This window comes from Alosa pseudoharengus, unplaced genomic scaffold, assembly GCF_046254945.1.
Source record: "Alosa pseudoharengus isolate Yale_2024_CS ecotype anadromous, Long Island Sound unplaced genomic scaffold, YU_APseudo_1.1 YU_APseudo_1.1_scf_12, whole genome shotgun sequence".
NCBI classification, from domain to species: Eukaryota; Metazoa; Chordata; class Actinopteri; order Clupeiformes; family Clupeidae; genus Alosa; species Alosa pseudoharengus.
Window position 1 is genome coordinate 9,342,840 of NW_027468587.1, and position 19,604 is coordinate 9,362,443.

The following is a 19,604-nucleotide window of genomic DNA, read 5'->3' on the forward strand; positions in this document are numbered from 1 at the left end:
CTGCACCACATATACAAGTGTGTGTGATAAATTATCACACACACTTGTATTAATGGTACAAGGACTCGATGATGACATACTACTTACATATACTTACATATTCATAATGAATATGTAAGTAGTATGCCATCATCGATGTGTAAGTCGCTTTGGATAAAAGCGCTAGCCAAGTAAGTAAGTAAATATCATGTACTTTTTGTGATGTGTGTGTGTGTGTGTGTGTCTGGTGTGTGTGTATGTCTGTCTGTCTGTCTCTTTGTGTGTGTGTGTGTCTGTGTGTGTGTATGTATAGAGGCTTGCAAAACTATGCAACCCCCCTGAGAATCAACATAATTTCATAATTTTAGAATTACAAAAGATACTTCAAGACAATTTCCCAATCAGTATTCTTAGGGTATCAGTTTTGCTATAAGCAAACATTAGAATTCAAAATTCAAACATTAACATTTAAGCTAAAATTAAAAAAAATAAATATAAATGGGCCCCTTGAGCAAGGCACCTAACCCCTCACTGCTCCCCGAGCGCCGCTGTTGATGCAGGCAGCTCACTGCGCCAGGATTAGTTTGTGCTTCACCTCACTGTGCGTACACTGTGTGCTGTGTGTGTTTCACTAATTCACGGATTGGGTTAAATGCAGAGACCAAATTTCCCTCACGGGATCAAAAGAGTATATATAAATATAATAAAAATAACCTAGATATTATACTTCTTGCAGTATTCAAATCCCTGCTCATTACAAATCAAATTCAAACCCCTCACAATGTTCACAAATCATATACATCATTTTGTAACCATAATCACTCATAATTGGGTACTACCACAAATCTCATGCTTGATTTAAAAAATAGCTAAGGTGTGAGTTAACAGATAAAAGAAAACTAAAGAAACCTGGTTATTCAAAATGCCTCAGTTAGGACATGATTTCAAGACAGTACCCAAGCATTTGATGTCTAATTGAGCTCCACTGTACCCATATGAATAAAGTGAAAGTTATATCAAGCCAGCCAGACATTATGTAGAAAAAAATAAGCATCTTAGAAAGATATTAACCGGTGAGGGAGGCCATCACTGTCCAAGCATCACCACAATGCAAAAAGTTCAATGGTTGAAATTGGGGTGCAGGTATACTCTAGAGCTGCCTATAAAACTGGACTCTACTGTTAATTGGCAAAAACACAGTAGTAGATCCACTTATAGTAGATCCATCTGCTAGAGCATGTTTGCCTTAGATTTGGGGCAATGGTTTTATGTCCATGAAATGGGGCTAAATAGTTTTCTGGGCAATCCTGTGGCATCAGTCTAACACCAGTGTCTCAAAAAACACCACCCCGATCTTGTGCTGTGGGAATATTTCAGAAACTGAGAGACTTTGGATTTTATTGAAATAGTATCTACAGAAAATCATGTAGTTTGCCGTAAATTTAGACTTGGGAGAGGGTATACCTACTGTACCAGTGGGACATTTGCCCAAGGCAAAAGGCTAAAGCAATACTAAACTGGCTCAACAGCAATATAGTGAACACTCTGGACTGAATCCTACTGAGAATCTGTGACTTCACATTCCAGAGCTGCCATTCCATCAAAGTAGATGTTCCAATCTGACCAGAGACAACAGGGGAGATCACAGCGGAACCATGTGGTGCTGCCACACTTGAGAAGACTCCAGGCTGTTAAAGCATTTGGGTTCTGTAAATGGGTTGAATACTGGTCCAAGTAGAATGTTTTAGTTCAGTTAGAAGAGAAATAACCTAGATCATGACATGTTGTTTTGTAGTTGCCGTTGCCTGTTTTTTTTTTTTTTTTTTTTTTGGGGGGGGGAAGATGCTTTGTCAATCCACAGTATGTATAAATGTATGTGTATGTATCTATTTATGTATGTATGTATGTACAGTATGTATGTATGTGTGTATGTGTGTATAATATACATACATACACACACACACATACATACACATTACATACATACATACACATAAACATATATACTTATATACACACATGCATATTATGCATTCATGCGCAGTGAAAAAGTCATTGTGAACATCATCTCATGAGGAAATAACTGGTGGGAAACTGAGGGAAGTTTGCTAACAAAGTTACTGTGACGGTTAATAACCATATGGTGATATTTTGAAACAAGTCAACTTCAGTCAGTGTTCACTTCTGCCGTTTTGGCCAGCTAATGTTAGCCGCTAGTAAAAAAAACAGACTGGAAACTGGAGACAGTGCTGATGGTTAGTTTAGCACACTAGTAGGCGGACAAGCTTAGCAGACATAGACAGACAAGCTTAGCGAAAATACAAACTAAATCATATTGCTTCTTATAAAACAAAATCTTTATATTTATGTTTGTATATGAAGCAGTTTGTACAAATTACCCAAAGTTCTGAGATAATTCCCATAAATTCCCATTAATTCTCTACATTTCCTTTAATTGCATGAAGGTATTCAACTTGGAACATTCCCAAAATTCCCCTACTTACGGTAACTTCCCATGGAAAGTTTCCGGAAATGTACCAGACATTTTCTGCCCCTTTGCAACCCTATACAGAGTATGCAGTGTACTGCAGGAGGAAATGGAAAACACCATCCAAGGCATATTTCCTTTAATATGCTGGCATATTCTATATGATAGGGTATAAAACTGGCAATAAAAAGCTATGCTGGCACACTGATACAGTTTGTCTGCTGAGTCAGGTGAGACGGCCTTCAGGTTAATGCCAATTAGCCTTTTACGAGGTGAGGAGGTCCACCTTTTTAAAGGTGAACTGTCGTAACAGACGTCTTTATGCTGGTCACCACAAACCACAGCAAATGACTGTAAACCATGAACAAAGTCAAACAGAGCAAACAAAACCAAACCAAACAAAAACAATTAAACAGCCAAACACACTCCCGAAGGTGAAACTCTAAAGGGCTCACATCTGTTACCAGAATAGTCTAATGAGGGGAGTCTCACTTCCGTCAGTCTTTTGTCTTCGTTTGGGAAAATAACAGATATATCTCAGTGACTGGAGCTCTGTGTCACTTATTTGTAGATAGATAGATATATAGATAGATAGATACTTTATTGATCCCCAAGGGAAAATTCAAGAAACCAAACATAATGTAGGCCTATTCTGTGTCACCTTAGTGAGTTTTAAGATTACTGCTTGGTGATCAACATGTGTGGTGAAGCTTCTCCTTTCAAAACTTTTCTCCTTTCTGTAGTTCACACAGTGGCTTTTGTAGGGGCAGCCATGGCCTACTGGTTAGCGCTTCGTACTTGTAACCGGAGGGTTGCCGGTTCAAACCCCGAAGCGGCTGAAGTGCCCTTGAGCAAGGCACCTAACCCCTCACTGCTCCCCGAGCGCCGCTGTTGTAGCAGGCAGCTCACTGTGCCGGGATTAGTGTGTGCTTCACCTCACTGTGTGTTCACTGTGTGCTTCACTAATTCACGGATTGGGATAAATGCAGAGACCAAATTTCCGTGGGGGCGGTGGGAGTGTAGTGGTTAAGGAGCTGGGCTAGCGTGCAGTAGCCTGAAAGTTGTCGGTTCAAATTCCAGCTTCCACCGTTGTGCCCTTGAGCAAGGCACTTAACCCCAAGTTGCTCCGGGGACAATGTGATCCCTTGTAATATAGCTGACATATGTAAGTCACTTTGGTCAAGAAGTGTCTGCTAAATGTAATGTAATGTGTTTTGTTTGTAGCACCATTTCAGGATGATAGCAAAAGGAAAAATAGGGCCATCATAGTCACAAGACCATGTTTAACTCTTATTTTCTCGAATAACTTTAGCTAAATGATTATGTTATATACCAGTGTTTTTCAACCTTTTTTGTGCCACGGCACACTTTTGACACTTAAAATGTCCCACGGCACACTAACATCCTGTGTGAAGAAAAAATAAACATACCATAAAATTTCAAATAATACACAGATATGGCCTTATTATGGCTTCTATGCAAGGCCTGCTCAATAAAACAAGCGCCCTCTGTTTCATTTGTAAGTGACTATATCTAATTTAATTGTTGTTATGAACTGGATATGTGATGATTCTGTGAATACTGGATATGGGGCCCCCGTTGTACAATGCCTGCATACCACAAATAGTGCAATCATACAATCAATGAGAGCATGTGGTTATACATTCTTTGATGCAACAGTTGCTTTTCTGGACTAGTGAGTGACATTTGGGTAATTTTCTGCGGCACACCTGATGATCTCTCACGGCACACTAGTGTGCCCCGGCACAGTGGTTGAAAAACACTGTTATATACAAAAGAAATGTAAGAATAAACATTAGTCATCCTCTTGGGCGTGGGAGCTCTATAATTATTATGTTTATCATTATTTGTATGAAGTGCCAAAGCCAATGACTCAGTAGACAGCACAGTGTCATTAAATGATATATACTGAAAGAGCTCCCTACATAATGTTGCCAATGTACACTTTGTGCATTCTCTTTGCAAGACCGATACACAAATAGTTTATACAGGAGAACACATTTTCAAATAATTAAAATGGACAAGAAAATTTCAAGTTGTCTCTGAAGGAAGGATGACACACATGTAGATGCATGTGTTCATATGTCTTATGAAACATCTGGCTCCCAATTAATTTAGCTACTGACAAAATCTCAGTCCAATTATTCTAAATGCTTTGAAAAATATAAAGCCATACAGTTTTTAACATACTATCCTTATATATTTTTGAAAGGTTCCTCTCAAACTTTTATGTCAAGAGACATGTTCTTAATAATCATATTACTTACATGGAGTGATTATATATATAATATATATATATATATATATATATATATATATATATATATATATATATATTAAGAGAAATAAATAACTAAAAGTAAGTGGTAGATAAAAAATAAAATAAAAAGGTAAAAAAAAGAGTGAGCCATTTGGGCAGAGGGGAAAAGGGACACACGCAAGACACAGGGGGCGGAATTACAGGTTGTTAAAAGCAAGAGAGAAGAGGTACGTTTTTAAATTAGACTTAAAACTGGCAAGGGTAGTCGAGGACTTAATGTGGGGTGGAAGGGGATTCCATAAGTTTGGGCCAGCAACAGAGAAGGCCCGGTCACCTTTTGTTTTGAGACGCGTGCGGGGGACAGATAAGAGTTGCCTTGAAGATTACCGGGTCAACCTAGAGGTAGAGTGTGGAGAAAGGATTTCAGCAATGTAGCGGGGTGCTAGGCCATTAAGAGCTTTAAAAACAAAAAGTAAAATCTTAAAATCAATTCTAAATTTAACAGGAAGCCAGTGTAGCTGAGCCAGGATTGGTGTGATGTGCTCTCTCTTTTTAGTACTAGTAAGCAATCTGGCTGCTGCATTCTGGACTATCTGTAATTTATGAATGTTGGATTGGGTCAGCCCTGTGTATAAAATATTGCAATAATCGAGTCTGGAGGTAATAAAAGCATGTATAAGGGTTTCAAGGTTGTTCTGTGATAAAAAGGACTTGAGATTAGCTATGATTCTGAGTTGATAAAAGCCACTACAGACCACACTATTGATTTGTTTATTAAAATTTAGAGAGCTATCCAGCATGACACCAAGATTTCTAACCACGGAGTTCACATTGTTTGAGAGTGGACCAAGAGTACTGCTGAGGCTGGTGACAGAGGAGGGTGGACCAAATATGATTACTTCAGTTTTGCTGTCGTTGAGTTGTAAGAAATTGCAGGCCATCCAAGATTTAATGTCATTGAGGCAGCTATGTAGTTTATTTAATAAACATGGGGTCTGAGGAGCCACTGGGAGATATATTTGGGTATCATCAGCATATCAGTGGTATTGGATGCCATATTTATCAAACATGGAACTGAGGGGCAGCATATATAGAGAGAAGAGGAAGTGGCCAAGGATTGAACCTTGGGGGACCCCACATTTCATAGTAGCAGATGAATATGAATGATTTCCCAATTTGACAGAAAAAGTCCTATCTTTGAGGTATGAGGTGAACCAGGTTAGTTCAGTGCCCTGCAGACCAACTCTGTGCTCCAGCCTGCGCAGCAAGATATCATGGTCAATGGTATCAAATGCAGCACTAAGATCTAATAAAACTAAGATGGCACAGGAACCAGAATCAGTGCAGAGCAGAATGTCATTTCTGTCATTGTAAACTTTCAGTAGGGCGGATTCAGTGCTGTGGATAGCTCTAAAACCAGATTGGAATGTATCTAATAAATTAAAACGGTTTAAATATTCTGTGAGCTGCAGGAAAACCACTTTTGGAGATAAAAGGCAATTTAGAGATAGGTCTTTAATTTTTCAAATCATTAGAGTCAAGGGAAGGCTTTTTTAGGAAAGGTTGCACAGTAGCATGCTTAAAAGAGGATGGGACAACACCAGTGGCTAGTGAACTGTTTACTATAGCCAGAATGAAAGGACAGATAATTGAAAGAGAGACTGAAGAGCTGAGAGGGAATGACATCTGAGGGGCAATGAGTGGGCTTCATCCGTGAGACAACCTGAGACAGCTCAGAGGAAGAAACTGGTACAAAGTGGAGATGGCTGCTAATGGGGGATTGAGGCTCTGCAGGGTCAAGAGTAGAACTAAGGATATTGGCTCATATTAAGTCAATTTTTTGAATAAAATAGGTTAAAAAAAATTCACAAGCTTCAGTGGAGCTTTCAATAGTGTGGGCAGCAGGGTTTAAAATTAAGTTAATTGTTTTAAAAAGCACTTTGGGTCTGTGGGCATGCTTATTGATTATCTCAGCGTAGTAATCAGCTTTTGACTTTTTAACAGCAAGTTGATAGCTGTTTAGGCTTCACACCAAAAGATCATATGAAATTTGGAGCTTATCCTTCTTCCATCTGCGTTCAGCTTGTCTGCCCTGCAGTTCCTTCCATTTCCACACCTTGGAAGACTGTTGACCCACAGGTTTTACACGGAACAAGGTCATCAGAAGTGAACCAAGAGTAACAATTCAGATGCAGCTGAAAATTCAGTTAGTTCACATAACCCTCAAGTCAAAACCATGCTTTCTGACATGGTTGGGATGTTTTGTTTTTACCATAACTATTATTAGGCTCCTATTTTTGCGTCCTGAATAGAAGTCGTGCTTAGTCAGAGCCTGTAGGTTGAATGAAATACTCCTTGTTGTGAGAGGATTTCACATTCTGCACGTCACCGGACAACTCCATCAGCTCCTTCTGGAGTGATCAGATCGCACACCTCGGGCCAGGGGTGGGCCGTCTTATCTGCAAATGTCCAGAGAGCCTGTGAGTTGTCATTCCGGCCGAGCGAGAGAACATCTGATATGACTAATCAGCCGTTTCAGATCGACCCGATTCAGCGAGGAGAAATCAGGTCCTCTTTCTCCCTGGCCATCGCACACAGCCCTTTCTAGATGCAGAAGGCCTTTGATTCTGCCTTTCAGTAATACTTCTAATGCCTCACCATTGAGAAATGCATTCGCAATCTGCAATCGGTCAGGTTGAATCAATTATCCAGGGCAACAAAATAATACACACCATCAATTTCGTCCATCGTGCTTGCCAGGATCGGTTCCAGTCAAGGTAATATACTGCAGAACTCATTTTTGTGTGTGAATGGATAATGATCCCTGCATGTATCCTGCTTGTGATCTGAGGTAATGACTGCATTTTCTGTTCATTAGAACAGATCAGTCTCAACGGCCCCCCTCCACGCCATGCTAGTCAAGATGCCAGTAGATAAAAGAACAAGCAGGCACACGTCTGTGTGCATGCATGTGTGTGTGAGTGTTTGTGTGTGTTTGTGTGTGTGTGTGTGTGTGTGTGTGTGTGCGCGCGCCTGTGTGTGTGTGTGTGTGTATGTGTGTGATCTGGCAGCATCTGAACATTCTATCAAGAAAAAAGGCTGTATTCCATCCCGTTCCATCAAGCTGTATTTTTCAGCCCCAAGAGGCAATTACGAGGCTGGGTCCATCACAAGGAAGACTGGAGCCGGAGAAACTCAAGTGTGGGGACAACGTGACAGGAAGTGTCTTTAGATTGCATCGTGCCGTTCAGACAGATGACCGGGATGGCGGCAGATTGAGACATTTGGGGGTGGAAATTACTTTGAGGCAAAGCCAATTTTTTGTAATTGCCGATCAAGGGGAACAGATTATGTGGAATTCGGTGGTTTAGTAGTTGAGACCAGGAGCCAAGCGTGGTGACTAGTTTAAATACAGCACGGCGGCAGATGTTAAGTGCTCAGTACAAAAATGCACTGCTTTTAACTCTTCAGATAACTCTTTCAGAAGGGCACCTATGTCGGTTGGGTTTGTGGGCACATGACTGTATGCATTACACGCCAGTCATGCATAAGCCATTCTGAGCACACGTCCTGAAGTGCCATTGCCACCAGCAGAAAATAGGTTTTCATCAGAATTTTCAGTGACAGCTTTTCTGATCAATAGTTAATTAACAGACCAATTAAAATCTTAAAATGATCAGAGAACCAAGGAACCAATTCTCTGCTGACTAAGCATTGCATAACTTGCGTAATGAATAATAAACACCCTGAAAGGATAACAGATTGTCGTGAAAATTACAAAAGGCTTTTTTAAAAAAACAACACAAATGTAGTGATGTCTAATTTAAAGGGTCTTTTTAAGCCATCATGGCTGTCGCTTTAAGGTGCTTGTGGATACAAGATAATCAGTCGCAGGCTCAGACTCGTGAGATCTCACTTCACCTTGAAACACTGCAGCTCCGCCATCCCACTATTCTGGGATGCAGAGAGAGACACCAAGAGAGAGGGAGAGAGAGAGAGAGGAATAGAGAGAGATTGAGAGTGAGACGGGGAGAGATTGAGAGTGAGAGTGAGCGTGAGAGCGAAAGACCTTTCTCAAACAACATTGCTGTTATGAGCCGAGGCGAAACACATAATTGAAGTGGTTGGCTCAGACATTTCTCCAGAGGGAACCTATTTCTTCTACTGTATGTCTAATGACTCGGCTGCCTTTGAAGAAGATGGAAGTTTGTCAGGCGGCCCTGTGCTGGCGCACGCGGGACACACTTCACTAGCCTACACAGAGCCATTTCCCTGCGGAGACCCCGGCTATGTGGTGTTTTTTTCACACGTCGAAAAAAATATCGAACTCCCATCACGTCTGATAAGCAAAACAAACAAAACGCAGGAATTTCACTCCCAGCTAAAAACTCTGCAAAAAAAAAAAACATGCTGAAAAAAAACTGAAGGCAAACCGATTTCGTAGGTCACCTGGAAGCATAATTTGCTTCTCAAGATGTTACAAGGGCAGGCAGTTTTGCTGGCATTGGTAAAGTGATGATAATGATGTTGTGCTTCTTCTGGTCTGAGCAGATTTCTCTAAATAAATCAGGCAAATGTTTTCATTTCCCGTCACCGATATGCTCATTCTGCGTGCTTGCGATACACGTTTTGAAAACTTGGGTCAATTTGTTGTGAAAACCCCAATAACTGGCAAGAGCGTAATCATAATTCACTCATAGTCCAGTGATGCATTGTGAACACACCGATGATGATAATGAGATTTCCTCTTCAGGTAATGTATTTGGTATTCATCGGAGGTGCTTCTCTACCCAGACCCGCCCACACAGCGAAAGGTTAAGGTGCCGCCGCTAACGCTGACAAATGGCAAAGAATATTGCCTGACTTGTAGAGGATGGCAATAGACACATTAATCAGAGCGAATGCGCCAACTGTCAAACATGGTTTTAGAGTTGGCCGTCTGACGGAAGGGTGACAGAGGCTGAAATGCTTCTCACTCTCTCTCTCTCTCTCACACACACACACACACACACAAGGCAAGCTAACTTTAATGACCATTCAGACACCAAACTTTCTGTCAGCACTCAAGAACACTTAGCACGGTAAGCTGACACTGAACTTGACCCAGCTGACTGCTGTGTCCAGGGAGGTTTAAAGCAACACATTGTGGGAATCCCATTTTCGTCCATTTTCCACTTACTGGGTATCCATTTAGCACTTAAGAGGTACCCAATTCGGTGTGGAACAACAAAGCTACACAGTGCAATAGCAGGCATTCCGGGGGCAGTATCGTATTCGCAGAGACGCAATTCTAACCTATTATAAGACTGTGTATCATCAAAATGAATTGGAAGCCATTATGTGAAGGTAAAAGAACTGTATTGTGAAGAAAACTTCAATAGCCACACGAACAGAAACAGAGAGAAGAAACAGCAACATTTTTGGATGGATTCTGGACAGAAGTTTCCATTTGCTCCCATTCACTGGTCTGTGCATAATGAGCGGGCGGCTTTAGTAGGTGGATGTGAGGAGTGAGGGCTCCGTCTGTCCAGTCTGTTGTGTAATGATATGCATGATTAATTTTCCTAAACCCCTGAAATTCCGCAGGCCGTCGAGCCCAGAGCGAGGAGGGGGGTGGGGGTTTGGAGAAGGGGGAGAGGGTAGGGTGGGGTGGGAGGTGCAGTAGGGTAAGAGAGAGACCTCTCCAGACGCTACTTCTCTCCACACTCACTCTTGACTTGACTTTTCTTTTTTTTCATCTCCCTCGCTCACTCTCTTCTTCTGTTCATCTCTCTCTCTCTCTCATCTCTCTCTCTCTCTATCTCTCATCTCTCTCTCTATCTCTCTCTCTCTCCCCATCTTTTTTCATTCGGGTGAATTATTCAGCATGTGAGAGATGGAGCAGATGGGGGTGTCATGCTGTGGTCAGCTCAGGGACCTGGCAGGTGGAAGTGTGTGTGGGGGGAGGGGGGGTGATGGGCAGATCTGGGATGGACGGCTGGCCCCGTAAACCTGAGGAAGAGGGGTGATGGGGGGGGGGGGGAGTGGGCGGATGGGGTTGGAGGTGTTCCTCAGTTTTACCCAGCCCTTCTACACCCCCTCCACTCCCCCCCCTTCCCCTCCCTGGCCATGTACCCTCAGCCAGCATATCCCCCCCAGCGGACTCAACCCAGACGTCTCGGCACATTTCCCCAACATCTGCCAGCTTATCAAAAATTCACATCTGTCGACTGGGTGTCGGTAATTTAGCAAACGTGGGCTTGAAAAAAAAACATATGAGGCTGCAACACTTTGAGCCGTTGCTCATGAAGATTGCCTCATTCCTTGTTTTGTAGGATTTACAGCACAGAGGCCCTTAGGGAATCTACAGTTTTGACGTGATGCCTCCATATTTCACACAAACATTTCCCTGGTGTTTTAAATAAAAATGAGGTAAATGAAGTTTCTTGAAATGAAAAAAAAACAAAAAAAAAACGTTTGCAATTTGGAACAACATTTCCTAAGCCACTCTGTGGTTTCGGTGCCCTGCACACAGCTTTGCCCACATAATTGCTGCCAATGGAGTTATCATTGAGAGGGATATTATCGTTTGATGGACTGCAGTTGCACCCGCTCTTACAGCGCTGGCACCATTTCCTCTGTCCCCCGAGGGCGTGCCGATCAATAGCCTGGTGGAGGATTCCAAAAGTTATGGATATTGTCTCCTCACCTACCTTCGTAATATATTTTAAATCCGTGAGCGCTCACAGCAAAGTCGCTAGTGAGGCGCAGAGAGAAAATGGAGCCTGTGCTGGTGACAGGCGCTGGCATCTGAAATCCTGTCAACCTGCAGAGAGAGAAAAGGAGAGAGAGAGAGAGAAAGTGAGGGGGGAAGAGAGAGAGGGAGAGAGAGAGAGAAAGTGAGGGGGGAAGAGAGAGGGAGAGAGAAAGTGAGGGGGGAAGAGAGAGAGAGAGAGAAAGTGAGGAGAGAGAGAGAGAGAGAGAGAGAGAGAGAGAGAAAGTGAGGGGGGAAGAGAGAGAGGGAGAGTAGGTAAAGAGAGCGAGGAGTGGAAAGAGAGAGAGAGGGAGAGAAGGAGGGAAAGGGATAGAGAGAGAGAGCGAGGGAGAGAGGGAAAGAGAGAGACCAAATGTTAGTTGTTCAGAATCAGCAGAAGCTTCACTGGATTATTGTTTGCCTCAGCTGAGAAAAGTATATTTTTCTTGGATGGCTGCTTGTTGTCAGAGTGTTAACACTTCAACATCCTGTGACACTGCAATACTGAAATACACCTACAGTATATAGTATTACATATATGACAACCTTAGATAATCCATTTCCAAGTAGCAGTAGTTAAGGTAGCCTACTAAGACAACTACGCATGATGCAATTAAACATACGCAGTTATTATTTAAACATGTTTCAGATGTCTAGGTTGGAGAATTGTGGAATGACTCTCTAAAAGGCATGCAGAAACCTTGGAAACACCACCAACAGCACAACAAGCTTGCTAGCATGCTAACTGATAGCTCATGGTGATACAGTTCCCATTGTGCTGTGAGAACTGTGAGAATTGTCCAACCCAAAAAGCACAAAAGTGCATAGCCTGGACGGCTAGTGACCGGTATATTTATCTATTCATCACATGACCATATAGGCGTACCTTCAAAATGAGTCTGAGGATGATACCAAAACTAGTACTTGTAGTTAGCCAACTAGCTCCGCTGGTGGGAAAACGCATAGGACTCATGAGTTGTAGCGCTATCTTATTGCGTGCAGAGGGAATTTGAAAGTCAACCGATTATCCCACCCCTCGGACTGAGCACTGCAAATGGTGAGTCCCCAGACCCTACATCTTGATGTGGGTCTGGCTCGTCAGGCTAACTTGTAGTAATCTCACTAAAAAAATTGGTAAACCCCTATATGATTGCTTTCAATTTAAATTAAATTTTAATTTAAATCTGTATATTGCATCTTGCTTGTGTCTGTTGAGGGGTCCACAACCATGGCACCCTTGACAGGGACAACAAGGAAGCGATCATCCTCAACTGCACTCTGAATTACAGGCTCAGTCCCTGCCCTGTCATGCTTGATCATCCTTAAGCACACTATGTTGATATTTGATTTAGTTTTTATAGTATATTTAGTATTTAGTATTTTAGTATCATGTTTATCTTCTACTGTTTCTATTGTACAGTGGAGTTTTCTTATATGTATATGACTTTTTCTACTGTAAGTGCATGTTGTGTGTGATGTCTGTATGCTACTGAGAACTTGAATTTCCCCTTCGGGATCAATAAAGTATCTATCTATCTATCTATCTATCTATCTATCTATCTATCTCTCTATCTATCTCTTAAACAGGCAAATATACAATTTAAACCTATATCCTTTAGGTCTCTGCATTTCATATAGCCAATGCAAAAGGAGACCATTACATGATTTTGTTGTTCAATTTCAAAGGCATTAGATCATAATAAATGGCAGGATTACCACCCCAGTCCTGGAGCTGTCACACCAAAGCCCCCTACATAAATCTCATCTCCCACGGCTCACAGGGAGGGACTTCATGCTGATGGTCAAGACGATGGTCAAATGTTATCTGACCCACAGCTTTTCTACAGACACTCTGAAAAATGTCAGCCAACTGGCAAACAGTAGCAACCTTTTCCTGACTTGAATTATTCACACACTGCGTGTGGAAAAATGGCTCTCCCAACAGTAACGTGTTTACCTGTCGGTGTGCTCACTTTTCTTCTGCGCAATCACCGTTTTTAGTTTATTTCCTTCCTTCGAGAGGGATGGGAATTTGTCTTCCCCCAAGGTTTCAGAGGGTAGCATTTCTCTTTTCGGAAATAAAACATATAATTTAAGCGCACAGCCACAGACGCACGCAAAACACAGACAAAATGGTTGTCGGGTAAACTTGCTAATGTGTTTACACTGTACACAAAACTGGATACTACAATGTTTTCCCAGTAGTGCTTCAGAATTATAATTGGGAAACTGTGGGAAAATTGACCATTAAAATGTGGCATCCACCACTACGTGCATGAGTGGAGCCGCACCGCAAAACTGACACACTGTGCTCCCCTTCAGCAGCAAATGGCTTGAGCGCCCAACTCCAGCTCAAACGGAATAAACAGCATTTCAGAACAGTGCGGAGGGGAGGGGGGTAGAAACGACACCTTTAGCTGCTTAATGTACTACAACTACATGGCATTAAGTACGAATCATTTGATGGAATTACACAGGAACGTTATATCAATATGGGAGTGCGTATGAACACACGGCCAGGCGCTGTTGCATTCTCCACCTGGTATTAAAACAGTGTTACATGGAATAATGCAGACGTAACCTCAAGGCCCTCGACTGTTAATCACCTCCAGAATTCTCTCTCTGTAACCATAACAACACCAGTTTTTGACAGCCTTTGACACATCCCCACAGTAGAGGAGGCTTCTGGGAGGCTTCTCCCTGCAAATCCCCACACAGCAGACTCAGTGTCTCTAGTACTTTCTCCAAACACAGAGTCCCCAACATGGCAGGTCCTGCAAAAAAATAAAAATAAAAAAATCTCTCTAGTGAACAAAAATATGACTTTCCTTTTTTTTTTTTTTAAAAAAAAGTCAATAAAAAAGGAAGACGTATGCAAATGATTTTGATGCATTTGTTTTTATTTTCCACTGGAAAAAATAAAAATGGTGGGTCTTTGAGGTGTCTTGCTGCTCTTTGGGACTAATTACCACCAGCGAAGAGCTATCACACAAGCACGTGGAACGAGGGAGGATTGCCCTGTGGTGTGTGCAGTCACTCAGCCTTTTCCTCTCTCTCTCTCTCTCTCACACACACACACACACACACACACAGAGAGAGAGAGAGAGAGAGAGAGAGATGGCTCCAAATCACAGCCTCCTTTGAGGGAGGAAAAAAATAAGAGACCCAAGATGCCCCCAAAGTTAGACATTTTTTCCCTCTGCAGCTCACAAAGCAACGACAAATAAAGAATGCCGGGCACTCCTTACAGCCAGGCCTGACCTCATCTGTATGTGTCGAAATGAAACAGCAAGCGCCATACCTGTCCACATATTTGTGAATGAAATTGGCTTGAGGCCAGTGGCGCAACAATTTATTCAAAGGTTACTCTGAGGGAGTAAGGGAAAAAGGACTGGGCGTGTGATAAGGTCCACTGAGACGTTGACAGATTAATCTAGCCGTTATAAAGTGGGTCATTTATGCAGGTGAAAAAAGAGGAGCATTTCCCAAACTGTATATATATATATATATATACACACACAATTTGTTGTTGGAATGCCATATGGGAAATGCACAGTTCTGTGGTAATACGAGAATTCTGGGCTTTGGGAAAATGCCGGGATGTTAATAATTCAACACAGCATGCCAGGGGATGACAGTGAATGAAATATTGGTGTGCGATTTTTTCTGATTGGAAAGTGCCAGTGTGGAGGCCTTAGCTGAAGGCTGCTCGTCACGACTGATTCTGTCATTTCGCAGCTGAGGATGACACAGTTATGAGATGTGAATCTGTAAGTGTGTGTGTGTGGGTGTGTGTGTGTGGGTGTGTGTTTTTGTCTTATGTCCAACACAAGCATCACGACAGCATACTGCAGTTCCTCACTACTCTCACTGACGGGTTGTCAGTGGCTAGACATATACCAGAGGTGAGGGGAAGGAAGAGCACGTGTGTGTGTGTGTGTGTGTGTGTGTGTTTGTGTGAGAGAGTGTGTGTGTGAAAGAGAGAGAGAGAGAGAGAGAGAGAGAGAGAGAGAGAGAGATGGGTTGATGCTCTGACGGTCTAAAGGTGAGAGAGCCTCTCTGACAGTCTGTGTACTGAATGTGTAATTGTTGCTGATTTACCAACTCTGGGTTTGAGAAAAAAAAAAAACATCAACATCAACATCAACAGGCCCCTTTGGCCCCAGCTGTCCCAGAGGAGTCAGGGAGTTAACCCCAATAACCTGCCTAAATCCCCCCTCCAAACCTGAGCCCAAGCCAAAATATTTGGTCTGAAATAAATCTCTCCTCTCCTTCTCCCCTCTCTTTACCGTCTCAACAGGCTCACCATCATCAGTGCTGTGTTGTGACATATACACATGAGCAGCCAGCGCAATGGAATGACTCATATGTACCCAGTGTGAAATCAGTTTCAAATATTATAAATATACCTTATCATGCAATATCAACAGCACCGTCAGTGATTAGAGGAGAGTTGAATGCTTTTAAGTGTTTTACGTAACACCTCGATTCACACATGCTGAAACAGTGTGCATTGTAGCCTTAATGATGAAACCTTGTTATTTTGACATAGTGTCTGGTGCTGTGTGTATTCATCAGGTTTCTCCATTTGTTAAAACCACAATAACGTGTGGTAGGACTTCAGCTGAGGCATGTAATTGGCTCTCCTTACCGCAAAAGGCCATTCTTCCCCAAATGAGAAACAACGAGACATGATCAATACACGTATTTTTCTTTGACATACTATGAGATATTATGCTTGCTAGACTATGACATTTAGTTTTAATAACCATTATAGGTCAAATAACACCATTAATTAATTAAATCTTTGCATTTTCTTCTGCAAAACATAATTAACTAACTTCCATAGAGAGATGAACGCCCAAGGTCCTTCAGATGAGATTAATCATTGGATAAAGATATAAATCTGGGGAAGTCAACTTCTGTGGGGGAGTTTTATTATCTGTGTAACTACACAGTCTGAGTCCAGCTGGTACCACATCACAGATGAAGCTGGCGCCACGGAAAAAAAAACTCGATAGATGCTGCCAAGAAAGAGGAGAGAGAGAGGGTGTGAGAGATGGAGAGAGAGAGAGATTTCTGGGACACCAAGATTCAAAAATAAAGACGGCAAAGTCACACTGCTTAAAAGATAAGCTACAAACGTCAAACGCGCTCTTTAGAGCCACCTTGATGAATGGACCTTTCGCTTGGACTAACCCTGGCCACTGCAAAACTTGGCGTTGACGCTGCATTTTGTCTTCTTCATTTTACACTATCACAATGAGTGCAGTCTGCTGAAAATATTGTCATCAAAGAGCCACCTTTTAAATTTCACATTACTCATTATGCCTCGGAAATAGTCAACCGTTAAAGGTGCTTTAGAGGGTTTCAGTGTCCAGCTATTTAAAGGTTTTTGTACAGAGAGTCATTGTTCGCTATTCTGGAAGTGTATTGTTACCTGCACTCATGTAGTTCTTGTTTAAATGCACTTTAAAATAGATGTACTAAATCTGCCACGTGAAGGCAGGTATAGCAGCAGGTCCTGTTGGCTGCTTCTGTGTACTTACAGCTTGTTCTGTTTTATACACGGACGCCTTTTTTATTGCTTAGCTGGCTTTCAATCATTAGCTAATTGAAAGTTTGCTAGGAGAACCAGCCCACACTTGCTCTGTAATAATGCTGCCTTGAAACATGAACAATGCGCCGGGTCATTGGCTTTGGCAGAAATGACCTCGTCATCTCTCTCTCTCTCTCTCTCTCTCTCTCTCTCTCTCTCTCTCTCTCTTTCTCTGCCTTCCTCCATCTCTCTCTCTTCCTCTCCCTCTCCCACCCCTCACCACTCCCACCCTACTCTTTTTCTGAATTCATAACTGCTGGTGCTGTTGTTACCATGGAATAACCGCATCCATTACTCCACGGCACTGAGGTCACTTTAATCATCCCCTTTTTGTTCCTCTTCCATCACTCTTTAAAATGAGAGGGACGATCAAACTCAGGACGGTGCCCGCATAAAGCCTCAGCAGGATTGGAGGCATCAGCTCCAACGCTGACGCCGCCACTTTAGCATACTGCTAGATTAATGCTTTAATAAGCCTGTAATGAACTGCCATGTCTGTCGTACAGAGGCCCCAAAAAAGTATTGATTTACTTGAAACCCTCATAGCTAATACATTTTGATCCACAGTCTGTGGTAAGTCGGGGGAATAATGCTACTGAGGGTTGATTTGTTTTTGTTTAGTGTTGTTGTTGTTGTTGTTGTATTGCATGTAAGTCCATTGGTGTCTCTTGTTAGCGGCTGTAGTATGGCGACCGAATGTGTTTAGCATCCTAATAGGTGCAGCCACAATGTCATGCAAGGTTATCTTAAGGTAACAACTCTTGATGGGAAGTCTTTGCGAGTGGATGCTTATTACTGTAAATAACAAGGCACTGCGCTCATCCCTTCTTTCTCCTCAGCGTTCTCAGCAGGGCCAACACTTCCACTTCTATTTCTGTCAACGATGGAGAAAGTTGACATGGCGACTGCGGTGACAAAATAGCTTGGCTGGTTTTTGAAGAAACTAGTGAGTCACATGATAAATTACTTCAAAACAAGAACTGAATATAAGACTGACAGAACAAAGGACGACGCGTGCCTATTTTGGGAGACAATAAATGGATTTAGAGGAATGAAATAATGGCCAATTCCACATGTATTTTTAGCAATAATCTTTATAATCCAGACATGTTTAGTGGAGGATTAGATGCATGAATACAAACAAAAGAAATACAACCCCAAATCAGAAAAAGTTGGGACGTTGTGTAAAATGCGAATAAAAACAGAATGTAATAATCTACAAATCTCGTAAACTCATATTTAGTTGCAAAAAGGACACAGACAACAAATCAAATGTTGATAATGACAAATTTGATTATTTCATGGAAAATATATGTTAATTGTGAATTTGATATCAGCAACACGTTTTTAAAAAAAGTTGGGACGGGGGGTAACAAAATGTTGAAAAAGTTGTGTAATGAGAAAGAAAACCATAGAGGCAGAGTCTCTTAGAAGTAAAGATGTAGGGGTACTCATCACCCATGCAAATCTGTGTGGACAAATGATGAAACAATGTAATTTAAATGCTTCTTAAGATGAACTTGTGAAGTATTTGGACAGTTCATCATCTACAGAAGATAATATCATTAAAATATTGAGAGAATCAAGAAAAATCTTGGCAAACAAGGGATAGAGCTGAAAAACAATATTAGATGGCCATGGTCTTTTGGACCTCAGATGGAACTGCATTAAAACCAGACCTGTTTCTGTAAAGAAATCATATATTTTCCATGAAATAGTAAATTTTTTTCATTTTCAACATTTTAAATGTTGTCTATGTCCATTTTGCTGTTAAATATGGGTTTACAAGACTTGTATATTATCACATTCTGATTTTATTTGCATTTTACACAACATGCCAACTTTTTCTGATTTGGGGTTTTATGTTGCCATAGAGAAATATTTACCCCATGGACCACTTCATTATGCTGGGTATGGTGAATGCAAGAGCAGTGGCAGCAGATGTTATCAGGGCAATCATTGCTAACTTAATACAAGAAGCACCATCCATCAGCTACAGTTTACAGATTACTACAGTTTACAGAGATGCTACATTTGTAAGCAAATACTTATCTGCTGAACTTTTCAACTTCTTTTACAATAGTTTATGTGAAATCCATTCTAATCTACATTAAGTCCTCTATAATTTAGTAGTACACATATTATCAACATCTATAGATATGTCTAACTTATATTTCAGCACAGATTTCCACAAGAGTAAGGTCTCTGTGGGGGGGGATCACGGTTCAAAACAATGAAATTTATTCTAAATACCTAAACCTGACATCTCCATCTGGGTAAATTATATTTTTGCGAAAAAATATAAGTTAAGATCATAAGAAAAAACAAAGCTATTTTATCAAGCAAAATGTCTCACTTACCTCAGTTTACTATTACAAAGCTTATTACAGCCCTGTCTACAAACATTACTCCTCGGAGTAAGGCCATGAGTCTGTGTGCTTAATTTTGTGAAGGGCTTTTCAAAGTGAAAACTCACATACATTTTTACATGAGAAGAAACTACACAGAAAACCATCCTCCAAAA

The 19,604-nt window shown here is 41.5% G+C and overlaps 1 protein-coding gene across 1 annotated transcript in view; it reads right to left on the reverse strand.

The window, feature by feature from the left end:
- The window catches only part of csmd3a (CUB and Sushi multiple domains 3a), a 228,235-nt gene that overhangs the window by 192,017 nt on the left and 16,614 nt on the right, over positions 1–19,604 (reverse strand). Inside the window, exon 3 of the mRNA XM_076280031.1 lies at positions 11,441–11,553. Coding sequence (XP_076136146.1) covers positions 11,441–11,553 — 113 coding nt within the window. The remainder of the gene's footprint in view (positions 1–11,440; positions 11,554–19,604) is intronic.